The 24,664-nt window shown below is 43.9% G+C and overlaps 1 protein-coding gene and 1 long non-coding RNA gene across 2 annotated transcripts in view; one reads left to right on the forward strand and one right to left on the reverse strand.

Annotated features, from left to right (window-relative positions):
- Nucleotides 1-385: 385 nt before the first annotated feature.
- On the reverse strand, nucleotides 386-4,057 carry LOC133667293 (uncharacterized). Its single transcript, XR_009832638.1, has 2 exons — nucleotides 3,088-4,057; nucleotides 386-1,056 (listed from the first exon to the last, which is right to left on the reverse strand). It is a non-coding gene; the product is annotated as an uncharacterized LOC133667293 (long non-coding RNA).
- Nucleotides 4,058-8,075: 4,018 nt separating this feature from the next.
- The window catches only part of LOC107994613 (inhibin beta chain-like), a 23,385-nt gene continuing 6,796 nt past the window's right edge, over nucleotides 8,076-24,664 (forward strand). Inside the window, exons 1-5 of the mRNA XM_017051604.3 lie at nucleotides 8,076-10,822; nucleotides 20,164-20,384; nucleotides 20,795-21,032; nucleotides 21,133-21,310; nucleotides 21,709-24,664. The exon at nucleotides 21,709-24,664 is cut by the window's right edge and continues 6,796 nt beyond it. Coding sequence (XP_016907093.3) covers nucleotides 9,874-10,822; nucleotides 20,164-20,384; nucleotides 20,795-21,032; nucleotides 21,133-21,310; nucleotides 21,709-21,949 — 1,827 coding nt within the window. The 5' untranslated portion in view covers nucleotides 8,076-9,873 and the 3' untranslated portion in view covers nucleotides 21,950-24,664. The remainder of the gene's footprint in view (nucleotides 10,823-20,163; nucleotides 20,385-20,794; nucleotides 21,033-21,132; nucleotides 21,311-21,708) is intronic.

Here is a 24,664-nt window from a genome sequence, read left to right on the forward strand (position 1 = left end):
CGTTTATCTAACGTGTATCTCGTAACGATACATATCTCGTTAGATTCGTCGTGAATGATACACGTGTACGTATAATTCGTTCAACGTTCCCATTCTCGACGCTTTTCGATCTATTCTTTCGACGCTTCTTTTTCCAACTCCATTCCAAAAGTTGAATAATAATAATAATAAAAGATTTTCATTTATGGATATAGAAGACTTTTTTAACGAGCGGAAGGGAACGAATAAAATTTTATTTGTTTAAATTTGTCGGAGATTTCCGAATTATTGCAAAGGATTGACGATAAATATTATGGAAGGAGAAGGGGGGGAGGAGGGGAGGGGAGGTAATTGTGCGGAACGGAAAACATGATTAAATAAGTTTATAACAAAATATCGATACGTGTAATTGTCGAACCGATGCTTTTAATGCTAACGATAAGAATTTATTTTGGAAATATTATTTTATCACGCGAAACCAACGTGATACCAATTATAAATTACACAAAGTAAACGTAAAAACACACGGATAAATTTGAACGAGCTTTGTTGTCCGTGGTTAAATCGTGCATAAAAATTTGATAATCGGAAATAGAACATGGAAAAACAACGAACCGTGTATCATCCTCTCTTATTTTTTCCATCTCTCTCTGATAATCGGTCGAGGAAATTCTCGAGGATTACTCGTACTACGCGTCTCTGTTCCACTCTGTTTCGATGTTTCGTTTAAAAATATTATTCTTCAAAACGGTACAAATATTTCAAAGCGTCTGCATTTTTGCGAACAACATCCTCGACGAATATATATATATATATATATATAAAACGAGAGATAAAACGAAAGTAAACGTACGTATCACGTACTTATGTATCTATACATCGAGATTTCGCTCGTGTCGAATACGTATGTATTATACAATGTTGGATGCACGAGTAGAGACGAGTGAACCAGTGAACTTTACGACTGTCAACTGTTTCGCCAGACGTGCCAATTCGCGTTTTATTGTTTTTCTTCGACGGCGCCTCAACCGCTCTCGTCCTTGCCGATCCGACGATCGGGTTAACGCTCCCCATTCCCTGAAAACGAAACATCAAAAATTAACGCTCGAATCGTTCCCTTCCTGCATCGCGATCAAATATTTATTGTCTCTTTGTTAATTGGAACGACCTGTTTGAAAATTCAAAATTAAGGGAATGGTACGCGAGAAAGAGAGAAATAGGGGGGGAGAACGAGAGAGAGAGAGAGAGAGAGAGGGGAGAAGAGACGTAGCAAAGGAAAAGCGTCACGTGGAAGCGTAGCTTTTTTACGTAATTATCGTTACCATCGACGACGAGTGGACAGCTACGTTTTACGATTCGCTCAACGAAACGAATTAGAGCGACCGAGCGTAACAAGTATCTGGATTTGCATTTTACGACCGAGTAGTCAGAAGTAGGAAAGGATGACACGGAGAATCGAGGAATAAAAGTACGAATAATTTACCGTGCGTGGATAACTATTTCACAATTTTTTCCCTTTTTTCATTTTTTTTCTCTTTCCATTTCGATCGAAAGAAGAGGAAGAAGAAGAAGAAAAAGTATGTAACAAGTATCGGTAACGAAAAGGAAGGTTGAATCCTCTACGACATAGATTCCGAAGCAGCGGGCAAGTTTACACTGCTTTATAAGTTTCTCGAGGAAAAATGTTATACGCGTGGCATTCATCGTGTGATCCTGGTAGGAGAGAGAGGAGAGAGCCTCAGGCTCGCCTCTTATCCGAGGGTTAGGTCTTGGATGAACAGCTCGTTCTCTACGATGTTCTCTGGCAAGGGTATATCAACCTGGAGATATTCTACCAAGGGTCGAAACGTTAAAGGAACGGGAGCAACGGAAGGAGGGTTCTGGACCGCCAAGAGGGATGCAATCTCTCTCTCTCTCTCTCTCTCTCTTTCTCGACTTCGTCCAGATATAGCGTGAATACCGAGAACTTCTCGAAGATTCTTTGTCATCTCTTTTGCACTAGTACGTACATGTTCGGTTTGAAATAGGAATTATGCGAGAAACGCGAGACGCGCGAGACACGCGACAAAAACACAACGGGGAGAGAGGAAATATCCCTCGTATACCGTTTTACCACGGCAAACTTTCGAACGGACGAACGCCATCTTCTCGAGATTCGTATCTCTACACTTCGCATTTCGTTCGATGTTTGCGAATTTCATCGCGATCACGACGTACACGACGCGAACACGATGTTACCGTTATCGGAGACGAAACGATACGACGCAACGCGTACCTCTGCGTAAAACGATATTTCTATCGTTCCGCCCGTTTAACGCTTCGTAACACGGAGGAGAAGATTGCGTGCAAATTACTTTTTGCGTAAAATTAACCACTTTGTTGTTGTTGTTGTTGTTGTTGTTGTTGTTGTTATTATTAATTTATTATCGTTCGATATACCACCGATGGATCCGAAATCGATGCGAGAAGAAAAATTGGAAAGAGATTGGGGGATTTGACTTTGAAAAAGCAATCGAATACCGATCGATACGATGCATACACGCGCGTTTGACGCGACAGTTGGCGAGTGAGAGAGAGTACACGACAATAGTTGGTTGGTGCCGAGGAGGAAGCGGATTGATACTCGATTCGATCGAGATAGAGCGTTGGAAAAGACAATGGGAGTATATTGTCGAATCGAGCACACTCGACGAATTATCATATATCGACGCAAGCTACTGACGTCCCTTTCGACGCAAGTTCTTCAACAGCCCTTTAATCTCGATACGCGCGTAGGTAAGTACACGAGTCGGAGGAAGTGGCGGGGAGGCGAACAAGTGGAGGAAGGGAGAGAGGAGGTGCGATAGCTGGCTACTTTATACTCGGAGGCTAGCTACCTGGGTAGGTATAAAGGGGAGGTATTACGGGGTTACTAAAGTGTTGTATGGCCTCCCCAAGCCCCATAAGGATAGCCCTCAGGCACGCACCCCTGTTATCGTATGCGTATGCAGTTTTTTTCGCTGGTGCGTGCGCTGGGTCTCGCAGCCCTTATATGTGCAGTGAAGGTGAAGGGGGCATCGGGTAACACGGGCAGGCAGCCACCCAAACGACCGAAACCTGAATGCTCACCCAGGATCATCCTGGTATTTCCTCTTTTATGCATTCTCCTCCTTCCTTTTTCTCCTCCTCCTCCTCCTCCTTCTTCTTCTTTCTTCTTCCATTCAAGACAGAAACAGGTAAACGCGTCGATATCGCCGATTCCGATTTTCCAATCCGTCGTCAAATTTCCATGGATTCCGGACTAGTGGGTAGACGCGTTTCGCGATGCGGTAGCGGCGATTCGAGGGTCAGTGAACGGATCAAAGATCAAAGAGAGGAGAAAAGGAAGTAAGTAGCGGCGCGACGCGACGCGGCTCGATACCGATCAATCGTGCGCGCAATTAGAACGGTAACCGGTCGGGAGCCGGAGTTTCGATTTCGTGCAGTTTGGAATGTCGACGTCCACGGAGGGGTGCATAAATCTCCTCGCTCTCTCGCCCAATATTCCTCGCGTTACCTCAACTTTTATAACACTTGTCCCCGTTCGAATCCAAACCACGACTCCGTCTTCCACTTCGACTTTGACCACGAGCTTCCTATTTATACCGCGAAATTCTTGGAAGGAGAAGGCAGATAGCATCGAACCGGCTATTCGTACGAAACAGGAGTACCTAATAATTTTCCCCTGATTCGTTTCCAGTTCCAGACTTCGTTATCATCCACCATCGACCGCACGCGAATATTCGCATTTCGATCAAACTGTCCCCAACCTTGCCCTTCCTTCTTCCTATCTTCTACCACCGCTCCTCCTACTCCTCCCGACATCCTTCGCTTTCCTTTTTTTTCCCTTTCCTTTTCTCTTCCCTCCTTCTCCTCCTCCTCCTCTTTCTTCTTTCCCCTCCCTTCGCCACAGCGGAAGGAAAGAGGGATCTCCCGATGGACCATCGTGGTTGAATTTCGAGAAGGAGTCGTGAATTTCGATGATCGTCGATCGAAGTCGGCGAATAAAGGCGACGCAGACGTCGCGACAATTCTAGGAAAGTGATATTTGCCGCGGTTGCAATCAACGCTCGAGACGACGGCCAGACGAGGCAATGATAGATCAATCTAATTCGTATTCGGTCGATCCGTGACGCGCGTCACGAGCAATCGTCGCTTGTCCCTCTTTCCACTTCTTTCTCGCTCGAACATCCACATACGAACGCGTATGCGTGTTACTACGCGTCGTATCGATCTCGATCAACGATAAATAACGTTCAATATACGAATTCGATCTCACGGTTGAACGAATGCATCGAAACTTTTCGAAATAAAGTCGTCCTTCTACGGGGATCTTCTAACGAACCAAAGAATGGACCGGTCGGGGAAGAGTCGCATTAGTCGCACTGTCGTCAAGGTCGAAAAGTTAATGTACCATTATAAAAGATACGATCAACACGTCGTACGTGTTTTTGTAACGCAAAGTTAGACGACTAGTCTCGCACGTTGATACCGAAACTCGTTACCGTGTTCCGTGTTCATCTCGACCTTTGATAAGGTAGAAACGATTGTTCCAACCGTGTTATACCGTGGATAAAGCGGAAATAGTTTCCATTTTTCTTTCCTTTCCGAGAATCGGTAAACGTTTCGCCAACATTTTCGAAAATTTGATCAACGATCGTCCAATGACGCTTCTAACCAATTTTATCGTACGTTACGACACACGCGACGAGCTACGGAATAGATCTAATGCATCTTTTTTTTTGTTCCGTGTTTCGAGAACACTCGGGAACACTCTTACCTTACGCTCACTCGCCGTACTAGGCTTTCAAATCCCGCGGTATCGTCATCGTTAAAATTTTATTCGCATAAAAGAGAAAAAAAACAACAAAAGAGATTCTGCAATATCTATATTTTTTTTGCATTAAAGATCAAAGCGCATCGTAGTTTTCAAAGAGAAACGTTCAATCGACGTTTCCGTATCTCTCTACGTCGCTCTCTACGCGCCAAGAACGAGTGGCGGACGAGAAAAAGAAACAGTAGTCGGAGAAGGACAGAGATATGGTAGAAATCAGCGAGATCAACGCCATCTCTGAAGCGTCGTGGATTAACCGCGACATAGACAAAAAGAGGAAATAATAAGGAGAGAAGGATAGAGATAGAACGAGAATCGATCATCATCGCCATCTCGCGAGTGATTTTTCGGTATTTTTGAAAAGATAACCATAGTATTCAACGGATGGCGCTGATTCTCAATTCTGATTCTACTTTAACTACCGTTGAAAATATTTCGTTCGACGTGGTCTCTTCGAAAGATGGTTCTGACGATTTCTTTTAGCTACGTTTCTGTCCTTCTCCCATTATTTCCTCTCCTCGTCTATATCGCGTCGTTTAATCTACGGCACTTCGGAGATGGCGTTGATCTCGCAATTTTTATCCTATTTCTGTCCTTCTCCCTTCTTTATTATTTCCTCTTTGTCCGCCATTGTTCTTGGCGCGTAATCACAGACGAATTACGGAATAATACGAATTACGGAACGTCAAACGAATGAACGCATTTTCGTAGTTCGAAATTAAGACGCATCTTGATCTTTGCAAATGCAAAAGATATAGATATTATTTCGGATTTCTTGATTTTTCACGGGACGAAATATTATCATGATGAAGAAAAGGAACAGAGAAGAATAACGCAAATTTTCATCTATCGATTCTCGTCCTTAACGAAAACAATTTTTCGCGATTGAAAAATATACGCGATAATTTAAAATTTGAAAGGATTTCCGTTTCGAGAGTTATTTTATGTAAGATATAATCGCGTGTAAATTGCAATATTTCGTCTAAAGAAGAAAATATTCGTTCTATTTCTAATTTTATTTATTCGAAATTTAATTTCAATTTCGCGAATCGGTAACGTTGAGAATGATGTTGAAACGATACGGGAAACGATACGCATCTCATAGCGCCCCCGAGGCACGGAACAAGAAGAACGCATCGAATGTTAGATCTATTCCTTAGAAAGGGAATAAACGGTGTGAGAATCGAATAACGCGCGAAGTAGGGTTTCCACGATGGTCCGATATAATGATCCGCGACTGTTAGTCGTTATCCAGAGCACGATAAAACAGCGGCTGAATCCGAAAAGATCCAGAAGATTAATTATCTATACGTCGTTTCCTGTCCAACCACTAAACAATCTTATTTTTCGCGTACAATCGTATCCATGTTCCAATCAAATTTTAACAAAATGTGCGCACCTTTCCTTGTTTCCACCTTTCCTCTCTCCCTCCCTCTTTCCCCGCACGCATAACATTTATTCGCACAAGCGCGAGCGTATATTTTCGTATCGACGTTAGTTCGGGTCAATCTTAATAAGGAGGAAACTGGACAAAAGGATATAAGGAACGTAACGAAAGGATTCACGGTCACCGCGTCGATGGAGGAGAGGGAGAGGGGGGGAGAGAAGGGGATAGGAGCCATGGAAAAATGGCGCACCGAAACCGATTTTCCTCTTTATCTTTCCGAATCGTTATATCTTTTTTCCTTTCTTCCTTTTCTTCTTCTTCTTCTTCTCCTTTTTGCTCTTTTCGAATTTTCTTTGGTCGAACGCGATATAACGCGATCGCTGTTAGAAGGAGAGAATGATTTTCTGGTCCGACGTCCTAATTTAATCTAATTTAAGATTATAAGGATATAAGGAAGGAAAAGCGAATGAAAAGAAAAGCGATCGCGAAGAATGGAGAGACGAGAGGGAAGATACGTACGCGTCGTGGTCGTTGGAACGGATACCGATACACGTATGCAGCCCGCGTACGATACACGGTACGAAACGGACGAGATTGGAAACAATAACGGTAGAGGGAGGGGAGGGAAGGAGGAGAGGGAAAGAGAATTCGGAGGATTACGAAGGAAGAAGAGAAGGAGGAAGAATGGAGGAGAAAGTAAGAGAGAAGAAGAGGAACGTTGGGTCATAATAGGAGAAGAGTCCGGCGCCTCTCGCAGCATCACCACGTGGCATCAGGCCAACTACCGTCTTCTGATCAATATGCTTACAGCTAGCTTCCTTCTCTTTCCATCTTTTCCGCTGCTTTTCTACACCGACCGTCGCGAACCGCAAAAGTTACAGGCGCCATCGACACGACACACGGCTTATCGCAACTGTTTTCATAAATCGAACAAATTTCTCGTTGTTCTTTACGTTTAAACGATCGATTTCTGCTTTCTTTCTTCCCCTCCATAGGATGATAAACAGCGTTCGCGATATCGAACGAAATCCACCGATCGAATTCCTCGATTTTTATCTTTTTACGATTTTTACCTTGTTATACGTTGTCCGTTTTTATTTATTACGGATCGATCGTACGTAAATTACGTTTCGGACCAAGAAGGAGGGCGAGGAAAACGGAAAAAGGATCGCCAAGTACCACGCGTGAATCACGTGCTGCCTCTGCTTCGAAGCTTACTCTCCTCCTTTCCCTCTCTCTCTCTCTCTCTCTCCTCTCCCTCTCCCTCTCTCTCCCTCCCTCCCTCCGTCCCTCTCTCCCTCTCGTATTCGCTCTTACGTTCGTTTATTCCATACCATTTCGTTATCGTTCGAAAAGTTGGGAAGGAAGAGAAGAGGCGATAAAGGGATGGTTTCGAAAGATATTTCTTTTTGGTAGCGGCAAATAATGGATGCTTTTGGATTTTGGTATTGGATGGTAACGAATATGAAAAAGAGAAAAGGGGAAAAGGAGAGAAAGAGGGAAGAAAGAAGAGAGCGAAGATATAGGTTGGTAGAAAGAAGGAATATAGAGTAGAAGGATGCGGCGCGGCGCGACGCGGCGAAACGATTTCGAGCGTAGCATATAGGAGGGATCAGCTACGTAAAGTTATCGGGGAGTTTAGCCGATTGTTGCAATATCTAGGTATATCTATGTGATGGGTGGGTGGATAGCGTTTCGGTGGTGGTATTAGTGGCGGTGGTCGCGACCACGGTGGTGCTGGTGCTGGTGCTGCTGCTAGCTGGTGGTGGTGCTGGTGGCGGCGGCGGCGGCGGCGGCGGCGGTGGCGGTGGTGGTGGCGGTGGCGGAGGTGGTGGTGGTGGTGGTGGTGGTGGTGGATGCCCCTCAGTGTCCGGCGCGCCTCCGACAAGCGTGCTTCGGTCTTTATAGGGGTCTTTTGGCGTTTCATCGTTATCGTGAATGATACCGGCGAGCCAAGTAAAAGGAGAAAGAAAGGGAATTTATCCATCTATATCTATCCGAATACAAAAGAGTACAAAAAAATAACGACAATAGTTTATTCGAGATTAGAGTTAGAGGGAATATTTCTTTCTTTCGGATTTCGGATTCGGTTCGAATAGATCGAAAAGGATGCACGCGAAAAGTTTGAGAATCCCGCAAGGATTCGTATACGTCCGTGACACGCGTCGGTCAGGATCGCGTTTCATCTCCTATGGAAAATAGAGGCATCGACCAAATAGTAAAAGAAAAGGAAAAGAGAAGGAGGAAAAGGAGGAGGAGGAGGAAGAGGAGGAGGAGGAGGAGAAGAAGAGGAAGAAACGGAAGAGAGGAGAGGATAAATCTGAGAGAACCGGAAAGATAGAAGGAGATTTTTCATCGAAGAATCGAAGAGGCCGGTTCGTCGTTCAAATGTCCATCACCGTCGTAATCGTCGTCGTCGTCGTCTTCGTCGTCGTCGTCGTCGTTGCATGTGCTCCCCCTTCAAGCTTTTAAATGGTGCACCATTCCGAGGATCTTAGCCGTAGTGAAATATTAGGTACACGTAGAAAGTGTCCGAGGAAATCTAGAAGACCTTAGTGGCCGAATCGAGGAGATAATTATTATTATCCATAGAACGTACGATCGTGCGTACGCGTATCGTCGTGTCGAGGAATTCGACGATTTCATTCTTCCCCTTCCATCCCCCTCACCTTTCCCCCGCCCCCACTTGTAAATATCGTTCCAACGATATCGAGATCGAGAAAAATCTTCGATCCGATCGAATTCCATACTTTACAGAAAGAAGAAGGGAAAAAGGAGGAAACGTTTTTCTTTTCTTTTTTTTTTTTACCCTAACGCGGTGATAAAGTTAAAAATTGAGAGAGAGAGAGAGAGAGAGAAAGAGAGAGAGAGAGAGAGAGAGCGAGAGAGAGAGAGAGAAAAGAAAAAAGAAAAAAGAGAAAAGAGGAAAGAGAAGAGAGGGGAGGAGGAAGAAGAATTGGTGGAAGGAGAAAGGAGGAAGAGAGAAAAGAGGAAGAGAAAGTTGAAAAAGAAGGGGGACTAATCGTGGAGAGAGAAGAGGTGGTGTCGAATCGGTGAAAACGGAAACGCGAATGGCCGAAAACGGTAGCAGGGTGTACCCGGTTACGGCGGTCCATCTTGCGGGTGAGATCGATCCTGAAACAGCGGCACCGGGTGGTTGGTAATGGGGGGTTTAGGCGAGAATGCCTTTCCCCTGTCGTGGTCGTGGTCGTGGTCGTGGTCGTGGTCGTGGTCGTGGTCGCCGTTCCATACCAATTTTACTTCCCTCTCGACAACAGGTTCCCGTCGTACGCGTCCGATTCCCGTGTCTTCTCTGTGCCTACGTCGTCGGTCCGAGACAAGGACACCGCGCACCTTCCTCCCGTCTCTCGATCGTCGAACCGGTCCTCCTCGAATCGGCTCCTCCTCCGTCTCTCCTCGCCGTCATCGCCGTGGTCGCGGTGCTCGTCGCCCGAGTCGCGGCACGGGCAACGCCAGGATCGGAAGCGAGCGTGGTGGCGGTAGTGGTGGCGAGTGCGATCGCCGCCACCGATCCACCGGAGAAGGGAAGGTGGTGCTACTCGAACCGGAAGCGGATCGGGAACAGGAGAGGAGGAATAGCGGGGGAAGGAGGAGGAGGTGGTGGTGGGGGTGGAGGAGGTGACTCGCCGCCGAGATGCACCAGGTGTCGGTGTACGGAGCAGGACTCGATTCGAACGCAGATCGAAACGAGAGATTGTGGGAGAAGATCGAGTACAGGGATCGGCGTGCCTGTGAACGACAATCCTCTTCCACCTCGACGGCTTACGTCGATTCCCCCGATCGATCGCCATGCCGATCTTCTCGCTCTTCGCTCCCCTCTACTCGCGTTTTATTCAGATACAGAGGATCCCTCGTACCTTCCAACGTTTTCCTCATAGGGTTGGCGCTGTGTTGTCTAACCTTCTCCCCCGTGCAACCACGACAAAATCATCATCATCAAACTTGTCCAGGTTGTCCGCATCAGCATCAACAACAACAACAACAACAACATCAGCATCATCATCAACAACAACAACAACAACATCAACAGCATCAACAACATCAACAACAACAACAACATCAACAACAGCAACGGCAGAGAGAAGAGGAGGAGCGACAAGAGCAATATACTCGTCGTGAGACGCATGAGAGGGGGGGCGGTGGTTGGGAAAGAAAGAAGGATACCGCCGCGCCCACCCCGGATGACTTGAGATTGGAGGCTATCAAGCATCAAATCCTGACCAAACTCGGGCTGAGAACGCGACCCGATGTGAATAGAACTTTGGCCACCGTACCCAGGCATTTGGCCCTCGAGACCTTGTACAGGGCCGAAGCGCAATTCTCCCGCTATCCGTTGCCCGACAATACGAGAAACGATCGTCGCGAGGACGTTTACTCGACCGAGTTTCTTTACGGTGGCAACGAGTATTCGTATTCGAGGAATCTCGATCAACGAGTGGACGACGATTCTGCCAAGGATAACGGGAGAATCGCTTCGTCTTACCGGGGGTACGAGGGGGGAGAAGGCGAGGATCGAGAACCGGAAGAAGAGATAGACGACTTTTACGCGAGAACCTCGGAGATCATCACGTTCGCCGAACCTGGTAAGTATTCTCCCCTCCGATCGATATCCGGATCGATATTCGTACCTCGCACGATCGGTCGAGTCGAGGCGCGCACGCGCCCAACCCTTCCGCGCACCCTTCCGCGCTATCTTTCGATACTCGACTCCAACTTTTTCATTTATTTATCCCCTTTCTATCTTCGAACGTTTCGAAGAAACGAGGCGAAAACCAACCTTCTCCATCCGTCGTTTCGCGCCACTCGCGATAACGATATCAACGCTCGAAAACCACGCGTTTCCACGCGTTGGAAAGGAAAGGAGCGTACGTATACGATGGCTCGTCGATTCGTTCGATCGCCATCCTCGGTTGAATCGGCCTGTTGCTCGAGTCGCGAGCGAAAGGACAACGAGAGATATTACCGTGGGACACGGAAGGGCGAGAGAGAGAAGATACGCAGAAAACGTCACGAACCGACACCTTGGATCGCATGCATGCGTGGCCACACGGGTACAGCCACGTGGCCTCGTAGATATGGGTGTCGCGCCACGACCGTCTATAGTTCGTTCCGTAGTTCAGTAACTCTAAGTTTAACAATAAGGGTAATAGAGCTTAACTCGGAAGGTAGAAAGAAGCGAGCGATTTCGTCAACGTTCGCGTCGTATCGCGACGAATCTATCGCGTTCGTCATCGTCATCGCGGGATGATTCGATTCGAGTTTATAATAAGTTCTTGGTCAACGATCAAGGATCCCCTCGCGATCCCCTCTCGCTCGATCGATCCACGCGTCGCCCTAATTAGCCCTAATTCTTTCTTTCTTTCCTCCACCGCTCGATACATTTCGCCTCCTCACCGATCACGATCACGGACAAATCGTGATTTTTTTTTTTTTTCATCGATTTTCGTCGTTCGAGTTTCATCCTCGCGCTTTCTCCTTCTCCTCCTCCTCCTGACCCCCCCCCCGCCTTCCTTTTCTTCCGATCCAACGCGAAACGAAACAAGTTGTTGGGATGTTGGGAAACCATCGATTATCAGCATCGTCGCAATCTCGTTTGGATCGGATCGGCCATAGCCGAATTGGTGGTCGTCGCCCCGAGGCGACGCACATTGATTGCTCGATAAACGCGTTACGATATATCGCATGCGTGATACTTTAAACGTTAATATTTCCCGTCACTATACATAGCTGGCGAACACGTCATTCTTTTTGAAGAAACTAAAGAAACTATAAAGCACCATCGCCTCTTCGATATCGATCCCTATAGCAACGTGGGAAGACACTTTTGACCTATATTCTCGTTTTTTAAGTCATGGGATTTTGTTCGCGATACGAATGCGAATATCGCGAAAATGGTCGATGAAACAGCGAGTTTCGCGTCGTATCGTAAATCTCTACGCGATACGTACGACGTGGTTGAATCGCGTCGTAACTATTCGCGTCGATAAAAAAGAAAGAGGGGGAGGGGGCGGGTCTCTAAAAGTTAAATCATAACCACGTCGCGTAAAATTTCGTTAAAGCGCTATCTTTTCACCGCATGTCCGTGAAAATATCGATCGATTCGTCCCTCGATTGGATTCCTCTGGATTCCTCTAATCGTTCCATTACATCCGTTTCCTTCCTTCCTTCCTTCCTTCCTTCCTTCCTTCCTTCCTTTCTTTCTTCCTTCCTTTCTTCCTACTTTCACTTGTTCGAGCAAGTGGAGGAGAAGATGTCGAGTAAACAGCGGCATCTTTTTCTTAGATGCTGCGAACGGACAAGTTCTCCAAGAGATGGAAGAAAAACGGATGGAAAATGGAAAGGTACTCGGAATTTATGTAGCGAACGGGAACAAACATGTTGTAACGTTATGGAGACGAATCGAAATTAAGCAGGACGAAGCGAGGAAAGATCGATAAATCGCTTCGCCGAGTTAAATTCTCTCCCCATAGGGAGAAGAGTTTTCAATAGTTTAAACGGGAGTAAAGAGAAAAATGCGATAAGAACGATGCGATAAAACTGGAAAAGACGAATCCGTTATACGCGAAATCTGAAAAACGAAATCGGCGAGCGTCGATCGATCACTTTGAACAACGTGCTTGAACTTTGAACAAAAATCGAATTTTTTTATATATCTTACTATTACGAGTTTATTACGCATTTACATCCTAGGCATTTCCTAGGCATCAAGGCGAACGAATATCGCCATCGTAGGTAATTTCTATCTATTTATTTCCACGTTACTGAAATTAAATTATTTAATTTAATCATTTAATTTTCACGATTTCGATCGCGTACAAACGTTGATTCTCGTATTTCGAGAGAAATAGAAATTTTCATCGTTCTTAAGGGAAAAATAATCGCGTCGTTATCGTTTATGCCTTATACACGTAGAAAATTAGATGTTTCGTTGGTTCGCATGTCTGCCTTACGTTCCACGCAACGCTTCGCCAATAATTATTCCGTTCTGCTTAGTCAGTAAATAAACCGAATATCTGTATCTATCTATTCGATCGGAAAGCATAGAGAGCCAACTAATTTTTCTATCTATTTCAATCAGTGGAGATGGAGATAGATTCGATTGATTTTCCATCTCAACCTCGTACCTTCTCTTTACGAAGATACGCGAGACCAGGATCAGCCTTCTTTTCGATATTCTTTCTAGCGGTCGATCGCGCGACTGTACTTACGACAGGGCCGATCGTCCTTTTCGTCGCTTAAAAAAATGTGTTCGTTCGTTCGTTCGTTCTTCTTTTGTCTCCCCCTCTCTTTCTCTCTCTCTCTCTCTCTCTCTCTCTCTCTCTCTTCCCCACTCCTTTTCTCGTTCTCGGATTATTTCGCTTTACGATGCTCGATAAAATCCCGATGCATCGTCAAAGTTAGCCGCTTTTCTCGAGCATGTAACGAGACTGTCTTTCCTTGCCGTCTATCGAACGGTTCGATTTAAAAGCGATCGCATTACGACATTATGCGACCTCGCGAATATCCTCGCGAGTTGTGCATGTGTTATTGCATGTCAAAAGTATACACACGTGCATCTGTCGATTTTATTCAAATAAATAATTAAATAAATATTGCTAATGAGAATGGCTTACGGGTGCCTTGAAACAATTACAAAAGACAAGACACCCGTAGCAATAGCGATACCCTTAGCGGTCGTTAGTTTTAGATATTGCTGCGCATAGCTAAAATCGATTTACGGAGTCGGAAATTTTTCTGTCCCGATAAAAATTCTTTAGCGATTCTAATCTCTCAGCTTCTTCTCCGCTTTTTCTTTCTTTTTTCTTTTCTTTTCCTTTTCCTTTTCATTTACGGCTAATGCGATTCTCGCGTAACGCAAAAAAAAAAAAAAAGAAAGAAAAAGAAAAAGAAACAATAATAATCGCGTTTTCTAATCGCGAGAAAAGCGAAAGAAAAAGAGAAAAGTGGACGGGATGAATAAGTTAGGCGCGCGTACGCGTGTATCGACGTAATAATAATAATAATAATAATAATAATAATAATAATAATAAAAAGAAGAAGAAAAAGAGGAAGAAGAAGAAAGAAAATTGCGTGGACGGGATATATCCGTTTCGTTATTTGTTCGAACGTTAATCATCGTCTGGGAAGATCTCGTCGTAGACGGGATCTCGTAGACGGAACGTTTCTTACCGTACAAGTTGGCCATTATACGTGCTCGACGACTCGGTTCTTCTCTTTCTAAAAGAGAACTTGGCGACGACTCCGTGGAACGCAATTCCCCGTGAAAGCTCGGGCGACCAGTAAGCAAGACTCGTGAATCGTAACTCGTAACTCGTAACTCGTAACTCGTGATTCATCGTGCTTACTCGTGCGTGGCAATCGTGACAAACAAAACGGAAATCCTTTTTAACACGACCCAGACAAATATCGAGATTATTCTCTTTCTCTCCCTCCCCCAGACGCGCTTATCTTTCTTTCCACGCACCGGGGGATGATTATCCAGTGAATTGTACGAGTTTGTGGAACAATCGAAGATACCAAGTGGACGAGGAGGAGGAAACACAGGAGCATAGTTCGTCTCATCTTAGAAATCGTCGCGTCGTTCTATTATCCTTCGCACGGAAAATAGTAATGATAACAACAATAATTGTTTTTTTCTTTTTTTTCTCTATCCGAAGCAAAGCGCATCGAGCGGACCGAGTTCGTTCAACTTTCGGCGAAAGATTGCTCGGACGCGGTACGACACGCACGCACGAGTTAAGAGCATCGCGAAACGAAGATCCCGTCCATTTTGCCTGTATGGTGGATAGTTGTGATTATCATAGGAGGAAAGAAAAGAGAAGAGAAGGTAGGTAGGTGGTAGCGGTAGCGATAGGAAAGACGAAAGGAGAAAGAAGAAAGAAGGAAGGGTGATGGTGGTGTAGAAAGGTCGGAACAGGGAGGCTGGCGGGATGTTCAAAGTGGGATGGTGAACGGTTCTCGGTGCGTTGGAGTGGGACAGGGTCGAACTCATGGACGAACGAGCCGACGGATAGGATGGCTGGCGCCTGTAGTCAGATCGATGCACGTGGCTCCAGCTGGGCGCCGCTCTTCGTACATCTCCTACTACACACCCCCCTTTATTCCCTCTTGACTCTCCTCATCCTGCCGCACTACACTATTCCCCGTTCTAGGATACAAAATCAAGGGTGTGTTACTTCGTCTTTTCTCCCCCCTGCTTTTACCTCGCCAAATCTACCCTTCTTTCTTTTCTTCTCTTTTCTCCTCCTCTTTTATATTTTCTTTCCTTTATCTCTCTCCCTCCCATCTTTTCTCTTTCGTTTTTCTCCGCGATACGATACGATACGATAGATACCGTACCATATCATGCACGATGCAAGATCGAAGAACGTTTCTTTCGTTCGCGCACGAGGAAAATTTCAAATTTCTCTCCGAACAAAAGGAGAGGAAAGATCATTTTTCATCTCGATTCCAATCCTACATTCCAATGATACTTTCGATAATTTCGTCGATTCGTGTCAAATCTCGTGGGATTTCGTCACAAAAATTATCGAAACGAATGATCTTTGCGTCGAAGGAAGAAAGGGAGAAACGGGGAGCAAACTTTGTTGTTGTTGCGAAATGTTCTCTCTTCGAGAGAAAATTATCTTTCGACGAAAGGATCGGAAGATTCGTTTAATCGTTAACCAGGCTTGGAATGTTTTGGCTTGGGAAACGCCCCGTTTCATCCCTCTGCCCTTCTCCTTTCTCTCTCTCTCTCTCTCCTCCTCCTTCTCCTTCGCATCCCTCCGCCCGTCTCCTAACCCTTCTTCTCCTCCCGTCTCGCCAACCCCTTCCCACAATCGAATGCGTTTCATATTTTCCGCAGAGTCAATCGATCAACTTTACGACTCAAAGCGACAAGCTTTCCATTTGTCTAAATTAAACGTACACGTACGTATACGTGCGATCCGGATCGAGTTTCGACGTTTCGTCGATCGCGAACGAACGATCCCGCGTTGAAAATTTTGAAAGAAGAAGTCGATACTTACTTTGGACACGCGGTCCACGGATGGTAACGTGGTCTCGTCTTTCTTCGTGCGAAGAATGGTACGCTTTCGTACGGGATATCCAACCTATACCCTCCCCCCTCTCTCCAATCTCACAAACTCCGATCTTTCGCGGTCGTGACAATGGCAGAAAGATTGGAAAGCTAGGACGAATCGATCTCGCTTCTCGCGACACGTGATTGTAAAATATCTTGTTGTCGCGATTCCCCGCGATGATAACGCTAAGCGTACCGCGAGCTAGCGACCACGTGGCGGCGATAGATCTGGATCAGGGTTACCGGCAACCACCGGCCTATATCTGACCCTCTTATTTGACCGACCGCGTATTACGATCAATCGCCTCGACAATTCTGTACAAGATATAAGACGATATAACGCGATATTATCGAGCAACGCATCGATATCGCGTCGTTCTCCGTAATTAGATTCGCACCGAGGTCGACGCTTACGCGAGTTACGATCGTGGACGAACGTGGCGAGAAAATCGCGGTGCATGCGATCCCGTTTCTCCTTTCCTTCCTTCCTTCCTTCCTTCCTTTCTTTCCATCCCTTCGCGCTTCTCTATCTTCTCTATCCCCCATTCGCCTAATAACTTTAAACGGGTTTCAAGCGTGCCGATACTCGATCGTTTTCACGCGAACCCCCTAGAATTACTCCCCTCTATCTCACTCCACCCCACCTCCTTTTTATCACCGCGTACGACCATACGATCCATCTTTATCCACCGCGCTACTCGTGTTAAAACATTTATCCAATTTTAATTTCGATTCGATCGAAGAAACTCGGTTCCCGAGTGAAATACAGATATTTCTCTCTTATGACATTCGTCTCGAACGTGGAATTTTCAACGAAGAGAAAAGAGAAGAGAAAAGTTGGAAATTAATATCCCAAGATCTTTTCTTTCTTTTCTTTTTCTTTCTCCATCCCTATGCTATTTCTTTCCTTCTGAGCTTCTGTCCTTTCTCGATCTTCGTTCCGTAAAGATTTTCCCACTTCGCGTTAAAACTTAGGCCGGACGACATCTCGAATGGACGATTCGACGACAAAGAGAGATCTCTCTTAGGTCGCACGCTCGACGCGCATCAAATTTACGAACGTATTTTTTTAGGAGATGACTCGCGCTAACCTCGTTTACGAGCAATCGCGATACGGAATAGGAGAAAAAAGAGACTCGTAGAGAAAATCGGACAGAAATCAAAGGATAATATTTTCTCTCGAGATGTTTTTTTTTTTCCCATCATCGATCAACGAATCTTTCTCTCGTAATCCGTACGAGATTCGAAGCAGCATATTTGGTGCGAGAGTGGAAAAACGATGCGATAAATAGATCCAAGATCTAAGATCGAGAAAGTTCGTATTCGCTGTTCCATTTTTCCATTTCTCCATTTCTTTCTCATCATACATACTCTCCTCTCGAACGAGACTAGAAAATTTAAAAACGTATACGTATTTAATAACCAAATGTTAAGTCTCTCCTGGACAAATCGTATCAACTAGGTCCACGTACTACGCGGTAAAATGATTTCGGTTCGACCGATCGATAAAGTTTTATTTAATTTTTCCACCCATGATCGTTTCATTCGTGACTCGAAAGTTCGATCGATGCTTAAAACTCGCAACTCGGTCGGATCGAAATTACGATGTTGTACGTACTTAAAATTTTTCGTACGAAAAGATTACCGACTGGGAGTGGAATATATATCTCGAGATGGGCGATCATCGACCGGATGGATGATTAACCATTGCGAAAGATGCGAAATCTTTGTTAAAGCGACAAAAAGGGGAATGTAGATTGAGTGGTGTGTCGCATTGCGGCGCAGCGGCAAAAGTACCCGATGCACCGACCTCGAAAAGTGCGACACACGATGCTCTCGAAACTCGAGCGAGGCCGGACCAAAGTCGTACAACGCCCCTCTCGATTCATCGCTTGTGTCGCGACCGCCGCTACACTTTTACGAATATCCTGATATTTCCAACCATTTTTCCTATTATCCGTACCTTCTCCTACCTTCTCCTTATTTCCACAACGCATGAAATATTCCCTCTCACGCGTATCGCGTCATCATCCCGTAACAACAATCGAGATATCTGTGTTTATATAGACCAAATACCTCCAATATATATATATAGATGTATTTTCTTCTTCTATGCACTCATGCGGATAAGACGACTCATCGAAATTCTTCTAGGATTCTTTTTTCCCCCTTTACGATTAGAAATGGTGTAGATAGAATCGAATGGAAAATTGGCTAAAAACTAGCTGCTTCCAACGATCGTTGTCCATTTTCAACGTATACGCAACGCGAACGTATATTTTTCTTGAACCAAAATACGATTCCGAAATGAAATTATTCCGATAATTTCGGACAAAGCGAATCTGGACAGATCGATAGAAAGATGAATCTATCGAATTGAATATTTCGTTTCGTAAGATTTATACGAGATAGAACGCGATTCGCGTTAAATCTTTCTTGATTTGTCTTCGAAATCGAAAAGAGAATTGCTCTTTCGTCGTAACATCCGTAGATGTTAGAGGAATCTGTGGAAATAAGAATCCACGAGATTAAAGATCTCTTTAATGAGAAAACAGATTTAATCGAATAAAAATTAGGAAGGTTTAAGAATTGATAAATGTATCGAGAAAGAAAGAAAGAAAAAAAAATTGGGAGGAATTTCAGAGTGAATCGAAATATTGGATACGTGCGTGCGTGCGTGCGTGCGTGCGTGTTTGGGCGTATATCGGTTGGTCCATACTCGAAAGGTTAAACGAGTAGAGCCAAGAGATCGGTAGGTTGAATATCTCCTTGGTTGGCGTCACGACGCTCTTAGACGTCGGGGTAGCATCGAGGGTGTGGATGTCGTTGATTCCAGTAGGGGAGTCTCCGATTGTGTCTATGTCGTTGTTGGTTTGAACGACGATATCGGTGTCGGTGTCGGTGTCGGTGTCGGTGTCGGCGTCGGCGTCGGCATCGATGTTGGTGTCGGTGTCGGTGTCGGTGTCGATGTCGGTGCCTACAGGCTGCGTACGCAAGGGTAGGAAAGCAAAGAAAGGTATGAGAGAAAGAGAGAGAGAGAAAAAGAGAGAGGGAAGGAGGGAGGGAGAGAGAGAGAGAGAGAAAGAGAAAGAGAGAGAGAAAGATGGATAAGGAACGAAATGAAAGGGATAAAGTGGCGAAAGAGGGAGGTTGCGGGGAATGGAAGGAGGAAGGCAGACGGGTGGCAGACACCCCGTGCTTATCCTCGTCTCTCCAACGGTTCTCGATCCGTGACTCACTAAACCGTTAAGGGATGAAGCCACGTTGCTTTCACAGTATGCGCACACATCGATACGGATATTTAGAGATCCGTGTGCGTTAACTCGTTCGTGTTCTCCTCTACGCGTGTATTACTCGATAGCTTCGATGTATCTCTTGTTACGTTTCTACACCAACAACTCCTCTTCTATTTCATCGTCGTAATTTCCCGTGTCTACGCGAATCCCTGTGTCTCCAACCAACACATTGTCCTCGGTACGAGCTTTGCGAGTCGCCGCGCCGCGTTGCATTGTGCTCTCTCTCCTTTCCTCCTCATCTCCTTCCTTTCTCATCTTATCCATGTACCATTTTTTCTCTGTTTCTTTTTATTTCTCTCTTTTTTTTATTACATGATTTTCGATAAACGCTAGATCGTTTTTTGGAGGAAAAAAACTCATTCCAAAACCCGAACGACGAAAACGACGTTCGAACATTCGATGAAAGATGTTTCAAAGGCGAAGATTATATACGTCGTGACGTATATAGAAAAGTGATGGGAAAAGAGAAAAAAAAAAATAGATAATAATGAAACGAGAGGGAGACGAGAGACGATCGTTGGCGGATGTTCTCTTTTGACGAGAGAAATATGCTTGTTGTTCGTAGGACGCACGCTGAATGGACAACCGTTACTAGAATTCCCAATGTCCAGCGGAGAACCCGCCTTGGAACCGCTCAGGATCAAGAGAGCAACGCTTTGGACGAGAGTCGAATTCAGGCACGGTCATCATTATCAACGTAATCGACAGAGTCAAACTAATCAGAGAAATATTACTCTGTGGGTATTCAGAGTACGTTGCGGCAATACGACGCATTTGCGTGGAAAGGTAACTTTATATTTTCTTTTTTCAAATAGTTTTATATATAATTACATGTTATGTATCGTATGCATATAATATAGATAATAACGGAATAATAGGAGAAGAACACTTTCGCCCAACTCGTATAAAATTTAATCGCATTATAAACGCATCGCGATCTTAAGTCGTTTTACCGATCTTTCGTCCAATATGTATTACTTACCGGTAGGTTGTACGGTTGTCAGGTTTCAGCCGATTCTCAGGGGAGCTTCTCGTAACACCAATCTAGAATAGGCGATGGAGAGAAGTAAGAGGAGGGGGAGGGGGGAGAGAGAGAAAGAGGAGGAGGAGGAGGAGATTCCAAAGGTCGTTTCGCTTTTTTCGCGAGAAACGATGCTAGTGAATCGTGGTGAAACAAAAGTGGTGAAATTTCACAGGAACTTGGCCAATACCTGGAAATGGTCACGTCCCTTGGAGTAAACGTCGGACAATTGGGTTGGTTGAAATTCGACGTTACCAAAGTTGTGAACAGTTGGTACACCACGAATCGGGACACCGCGAGGGATAAATTGACGTTGCTCGTCGATTGTACCGGATGTGGCTCGCACGTCTACGTATCTACATTTGACGGACATTCCCCGCGCGTGATCGAATCGCCATCTTTAAACGCCAAAGGTATATCATTCGACTCTCGTTCACCCTCATTTATCTCGGGCAGGCAACACGATTCGTATCGAAACGATTCATCGACACGAGCGACTACTACGTTTTCCAGGTACTCAAGATCCGGATAGACCTTTCCTAGTCGTACGTACGGATCCAGCGGCTGTGAAACGGGTTAGAAGACGGGCGATCGAATGTAGCGGCGCTATAAAGGGCCAATGCTGTAAGCAAAGATTCTACGTCAACTTTTCTCAACTCGGTTGGGACGATTGGATAATCGCACCACAAGGGTAAGAAGACGAGAGAAATTCCGTGGACAAATTTCCCAATATCCCCTACGATGCTTTCGCGCGGGTGTAGAGCGTGATGCGCTCCGCTCATTCCTACGGTATCCCGAGTGAAATCCAAGTGTCGCTTCCAAGTGTAACGGAAAAAAAACCTAAACCCTCTTCGCTTACCACCAATTATCGCAAACGGAATTGTCCCGAGCTTAACGAACCGTTCTTCGCGCGGTGAAGCACGCACATGTCAATTTGCACGCCAGTTTGCACGCCAGTTACCTTCTTCTCCTCCTCCTCCTCCTCCGCGTCCTTCTCCTCTCTCTCTCTCTCTCTTCTCTCCTCGAATCCTTCCCTTCGACTTTGCGACAACACGGAGAATAATCCGATAATTATTCGATTATGCATAGGTATTACGCGAATTACTGCAGGGGAGATTGCGCGGCTGGCCACAGAACACCGGACACTTTCCTCAATTACTACACTCACGTGATCGAGGAATACAGGAAGATGGATCGGCTGGCCGGTATGCAGCCTTGTTGCGCTCCTCTCAAGTTTTCCCCGATGTCGTTGATCTACTATGGTCCTGATTCCAATATCATCAAAAGAGATTTACCCAAGATGGTGGTCGACGAATGCGGTTGTCCTTAAAAACGTCTAGCTCTCTTTTCCTTCCTTCCTTATTTCCTTTCTTCCTTCCTTCCTTCCGTCCTTCTTTCCGTCTTACTCCATCCACGCTCCTCTTGCCTTACGAACGGTTCCACCGGTCAATCAAATCTTCTACACCTTTATATAATCGATGAACGCGATCCTCCGAAAAATCGTCTATCTCCCATCCATGACCGCGTTCATCGTTACCATCGTCGTGGTATATCGTGATATATACATAGCGTTCTGTGCGTACTTATTTTGTCTTGCCGGAATTCGACTATTCCAATTAACTCGATCTCGATACTCGATAAGATAAGAATCGACGCGTTCTTATTCCCGATCGGTGGCAAAGCGGAACGAATTATCGAATATTATTTTAGATGAACGGCTAGACGAACCGACGATCGTTCGCATTCCCGATCCATCGGATATTTATCGAAGAGTAACGAGTAAAGATATCGAGTAAAAAGGAAAAAAGAAAAGGTAAAAAAGAGCCGCGATTCGGCTTACCTTACCTTCGTCGACCTCCATGTTTTCTAACTTAGTACTATTTGGCTTAGTTTCGTTAAGATAAATCGTTCGTACCGTTTAAAATCTATAAAGTATCCATCTTCAAAAGGGAAGATAATAATAAATATGATAATAATAAATAAACGATAAAAGATAAATGTGCGTATGTGCGTGCTTGTTCGTTCGTTCGTTCGTTCGTTCGTTTGTTTGTGCGCGCGAGTGTAAGTACTTATATATAGATGGATGAGTAAAAGCATGAAAGTAAAGTAAAAACGCGAGAACGGTGCGAACGAACGACCATAAATCGATCGGAAATAAGATTTCCGATTGTCTCGAGGGACGATTATCGCTAAAAAAAAAAAAAATGTTCCGATTCGTTTCTAATGTATTGTTTCTAACGATGGTTGAAAATTAATTCAAAGCGCTCGTGGTAAGAAGTTACGAGAAGGGAATTACTTACGTTTAGATTGAATTGAATAACAAACTTCTTACCAAGAGTCTTTGATCTTTTTTTAAGAAGATATAAGAAGATAAGATATGATAAGAAAAAAAAAAAGGAATAAAGAGGAAAAGACCGAGAAATGGAGAAAGAAACTGATGAAAGTAACGAAAGTGATCCCATATTTACGATTTATGTATTACATATGTATATTATATACACATATACGCAGACACACGAGGTGATTCAGCCGAGTATAAATATTTAAATACGAAAAGCGTAAAATTTAAGTGTAAACTATAAAACTCAATCTGATTGCCTTGTTTTATATGCGAAAGTATAATACGTTAGAAAGTATCATTGAAACCGGTTTGAAAGGTATCGGTAAAACGATTTAAATTGAAAAAGGTAAAAAAAAAAAAGAAAAAAATATTATATTGTAAAATGCATGGATAATACGCGATATAGATTTAAATATATATATATATACATACATATATATATATATATATATATATATATGTATATATATATGTATATACGTATGTATTTACATTTGCATATGCATATATATATATATATATATATATATATATATATATGTGTGTGTATATATAAATATAGATACGTACACAAGGGCAAGAGGTGAGAAACGGAAAGAGAAAGGAAAAAGAAAAAAATATTTGGCGCGTTATATTAAGAATTTGGGGAGGGTTTGGGATAATAAATAGGACGGGGTGGGCGTTCTCAAAAGTTCAAACAGATTTAAAAAAATGAAAAAACAAAAAACGAAAAAAGAAAAAGAAAAAGAAAAAAGAAAAAAAACGATAATTCTTATTTATCGAATTTAACTTTAATCGATAATTAATATTAATTCCGTGTAACGTTACCGATAGAACGAAAGAATCGTTAAAAACGTGACAAATACCTGTTATAAAATAACTCGATAACTCAAAGTTATAAAATAACTTTATAAAGTTCCAATATTTCTTATCAAATTTTCAATCTGCCAATCACAAAGAGGGTATTATAGAAAATTTGCACGCGAATTTTACGCGCGCGTTATGTATGTTTGTAACACGCACATGTCTAGGCGATTAACTATTAAATAATAGAAAAAAAATATATATACACGTAACGTTATATTCGGTTTACGAAAACGAAAATTGTTCTAAAGAATTTTCTTCGCATCTTTTATAACATATACGCTACATTCTCGTGTTCCTATCCGGCAAGAAAAAATTCGAAAATCGCATTTCTTCGATAATCGTTTCACAGAGGAGGATGCAGAACTGAACGTACGGATAATAATTACACGTTCAAATAAAATGTACATAGACGTAATAGTCGTATCGCATTGGCAACTGTACGCGAAATCACGAGCCTCTTTTTTCAACAATGGAAGGAGATCTCGAATTTTGCATTCTTTGCTATAAAAGATATGACGAACGATAAAAACAAATGACAATAAAAAAAATTATAATCGATCGAGTCCCCGAAACAAGGCCTCGAACAATGGAACAACGTTTTTTCTTTCATAGGCAAGCTAGCAATCGTTGATTCATACTTTTTTCCCTTTATTAGATTTATCTCGAAAAATTCTCGAAAAAAAATAAGAAAATTGCGATCAAAAAGTGTCACTTTTTTTCGACAGTATATATATATATATATATATATATATACTTTATCTACCTATTAAAAATCGAACGAAATTCATCTAAACGATATAAAGAAGCTAAAAGTTAATTACATGCGATAACTTTTAA

This window comes from Apis cerana, linkage group LG14 (genome assembly GCF_029169275.1).
Source record: "Apis cerana isolate GH-2021 linkage group LG14, AcerK_1.0, whole genome shotgun sequence".
Taxonomy (NCBI): domain Eukaryota; kingdom Metazoa; phylum Arthropoda; class Insecta; order Hymenoptera; family Apidae; genus Apis; species Apis cerana.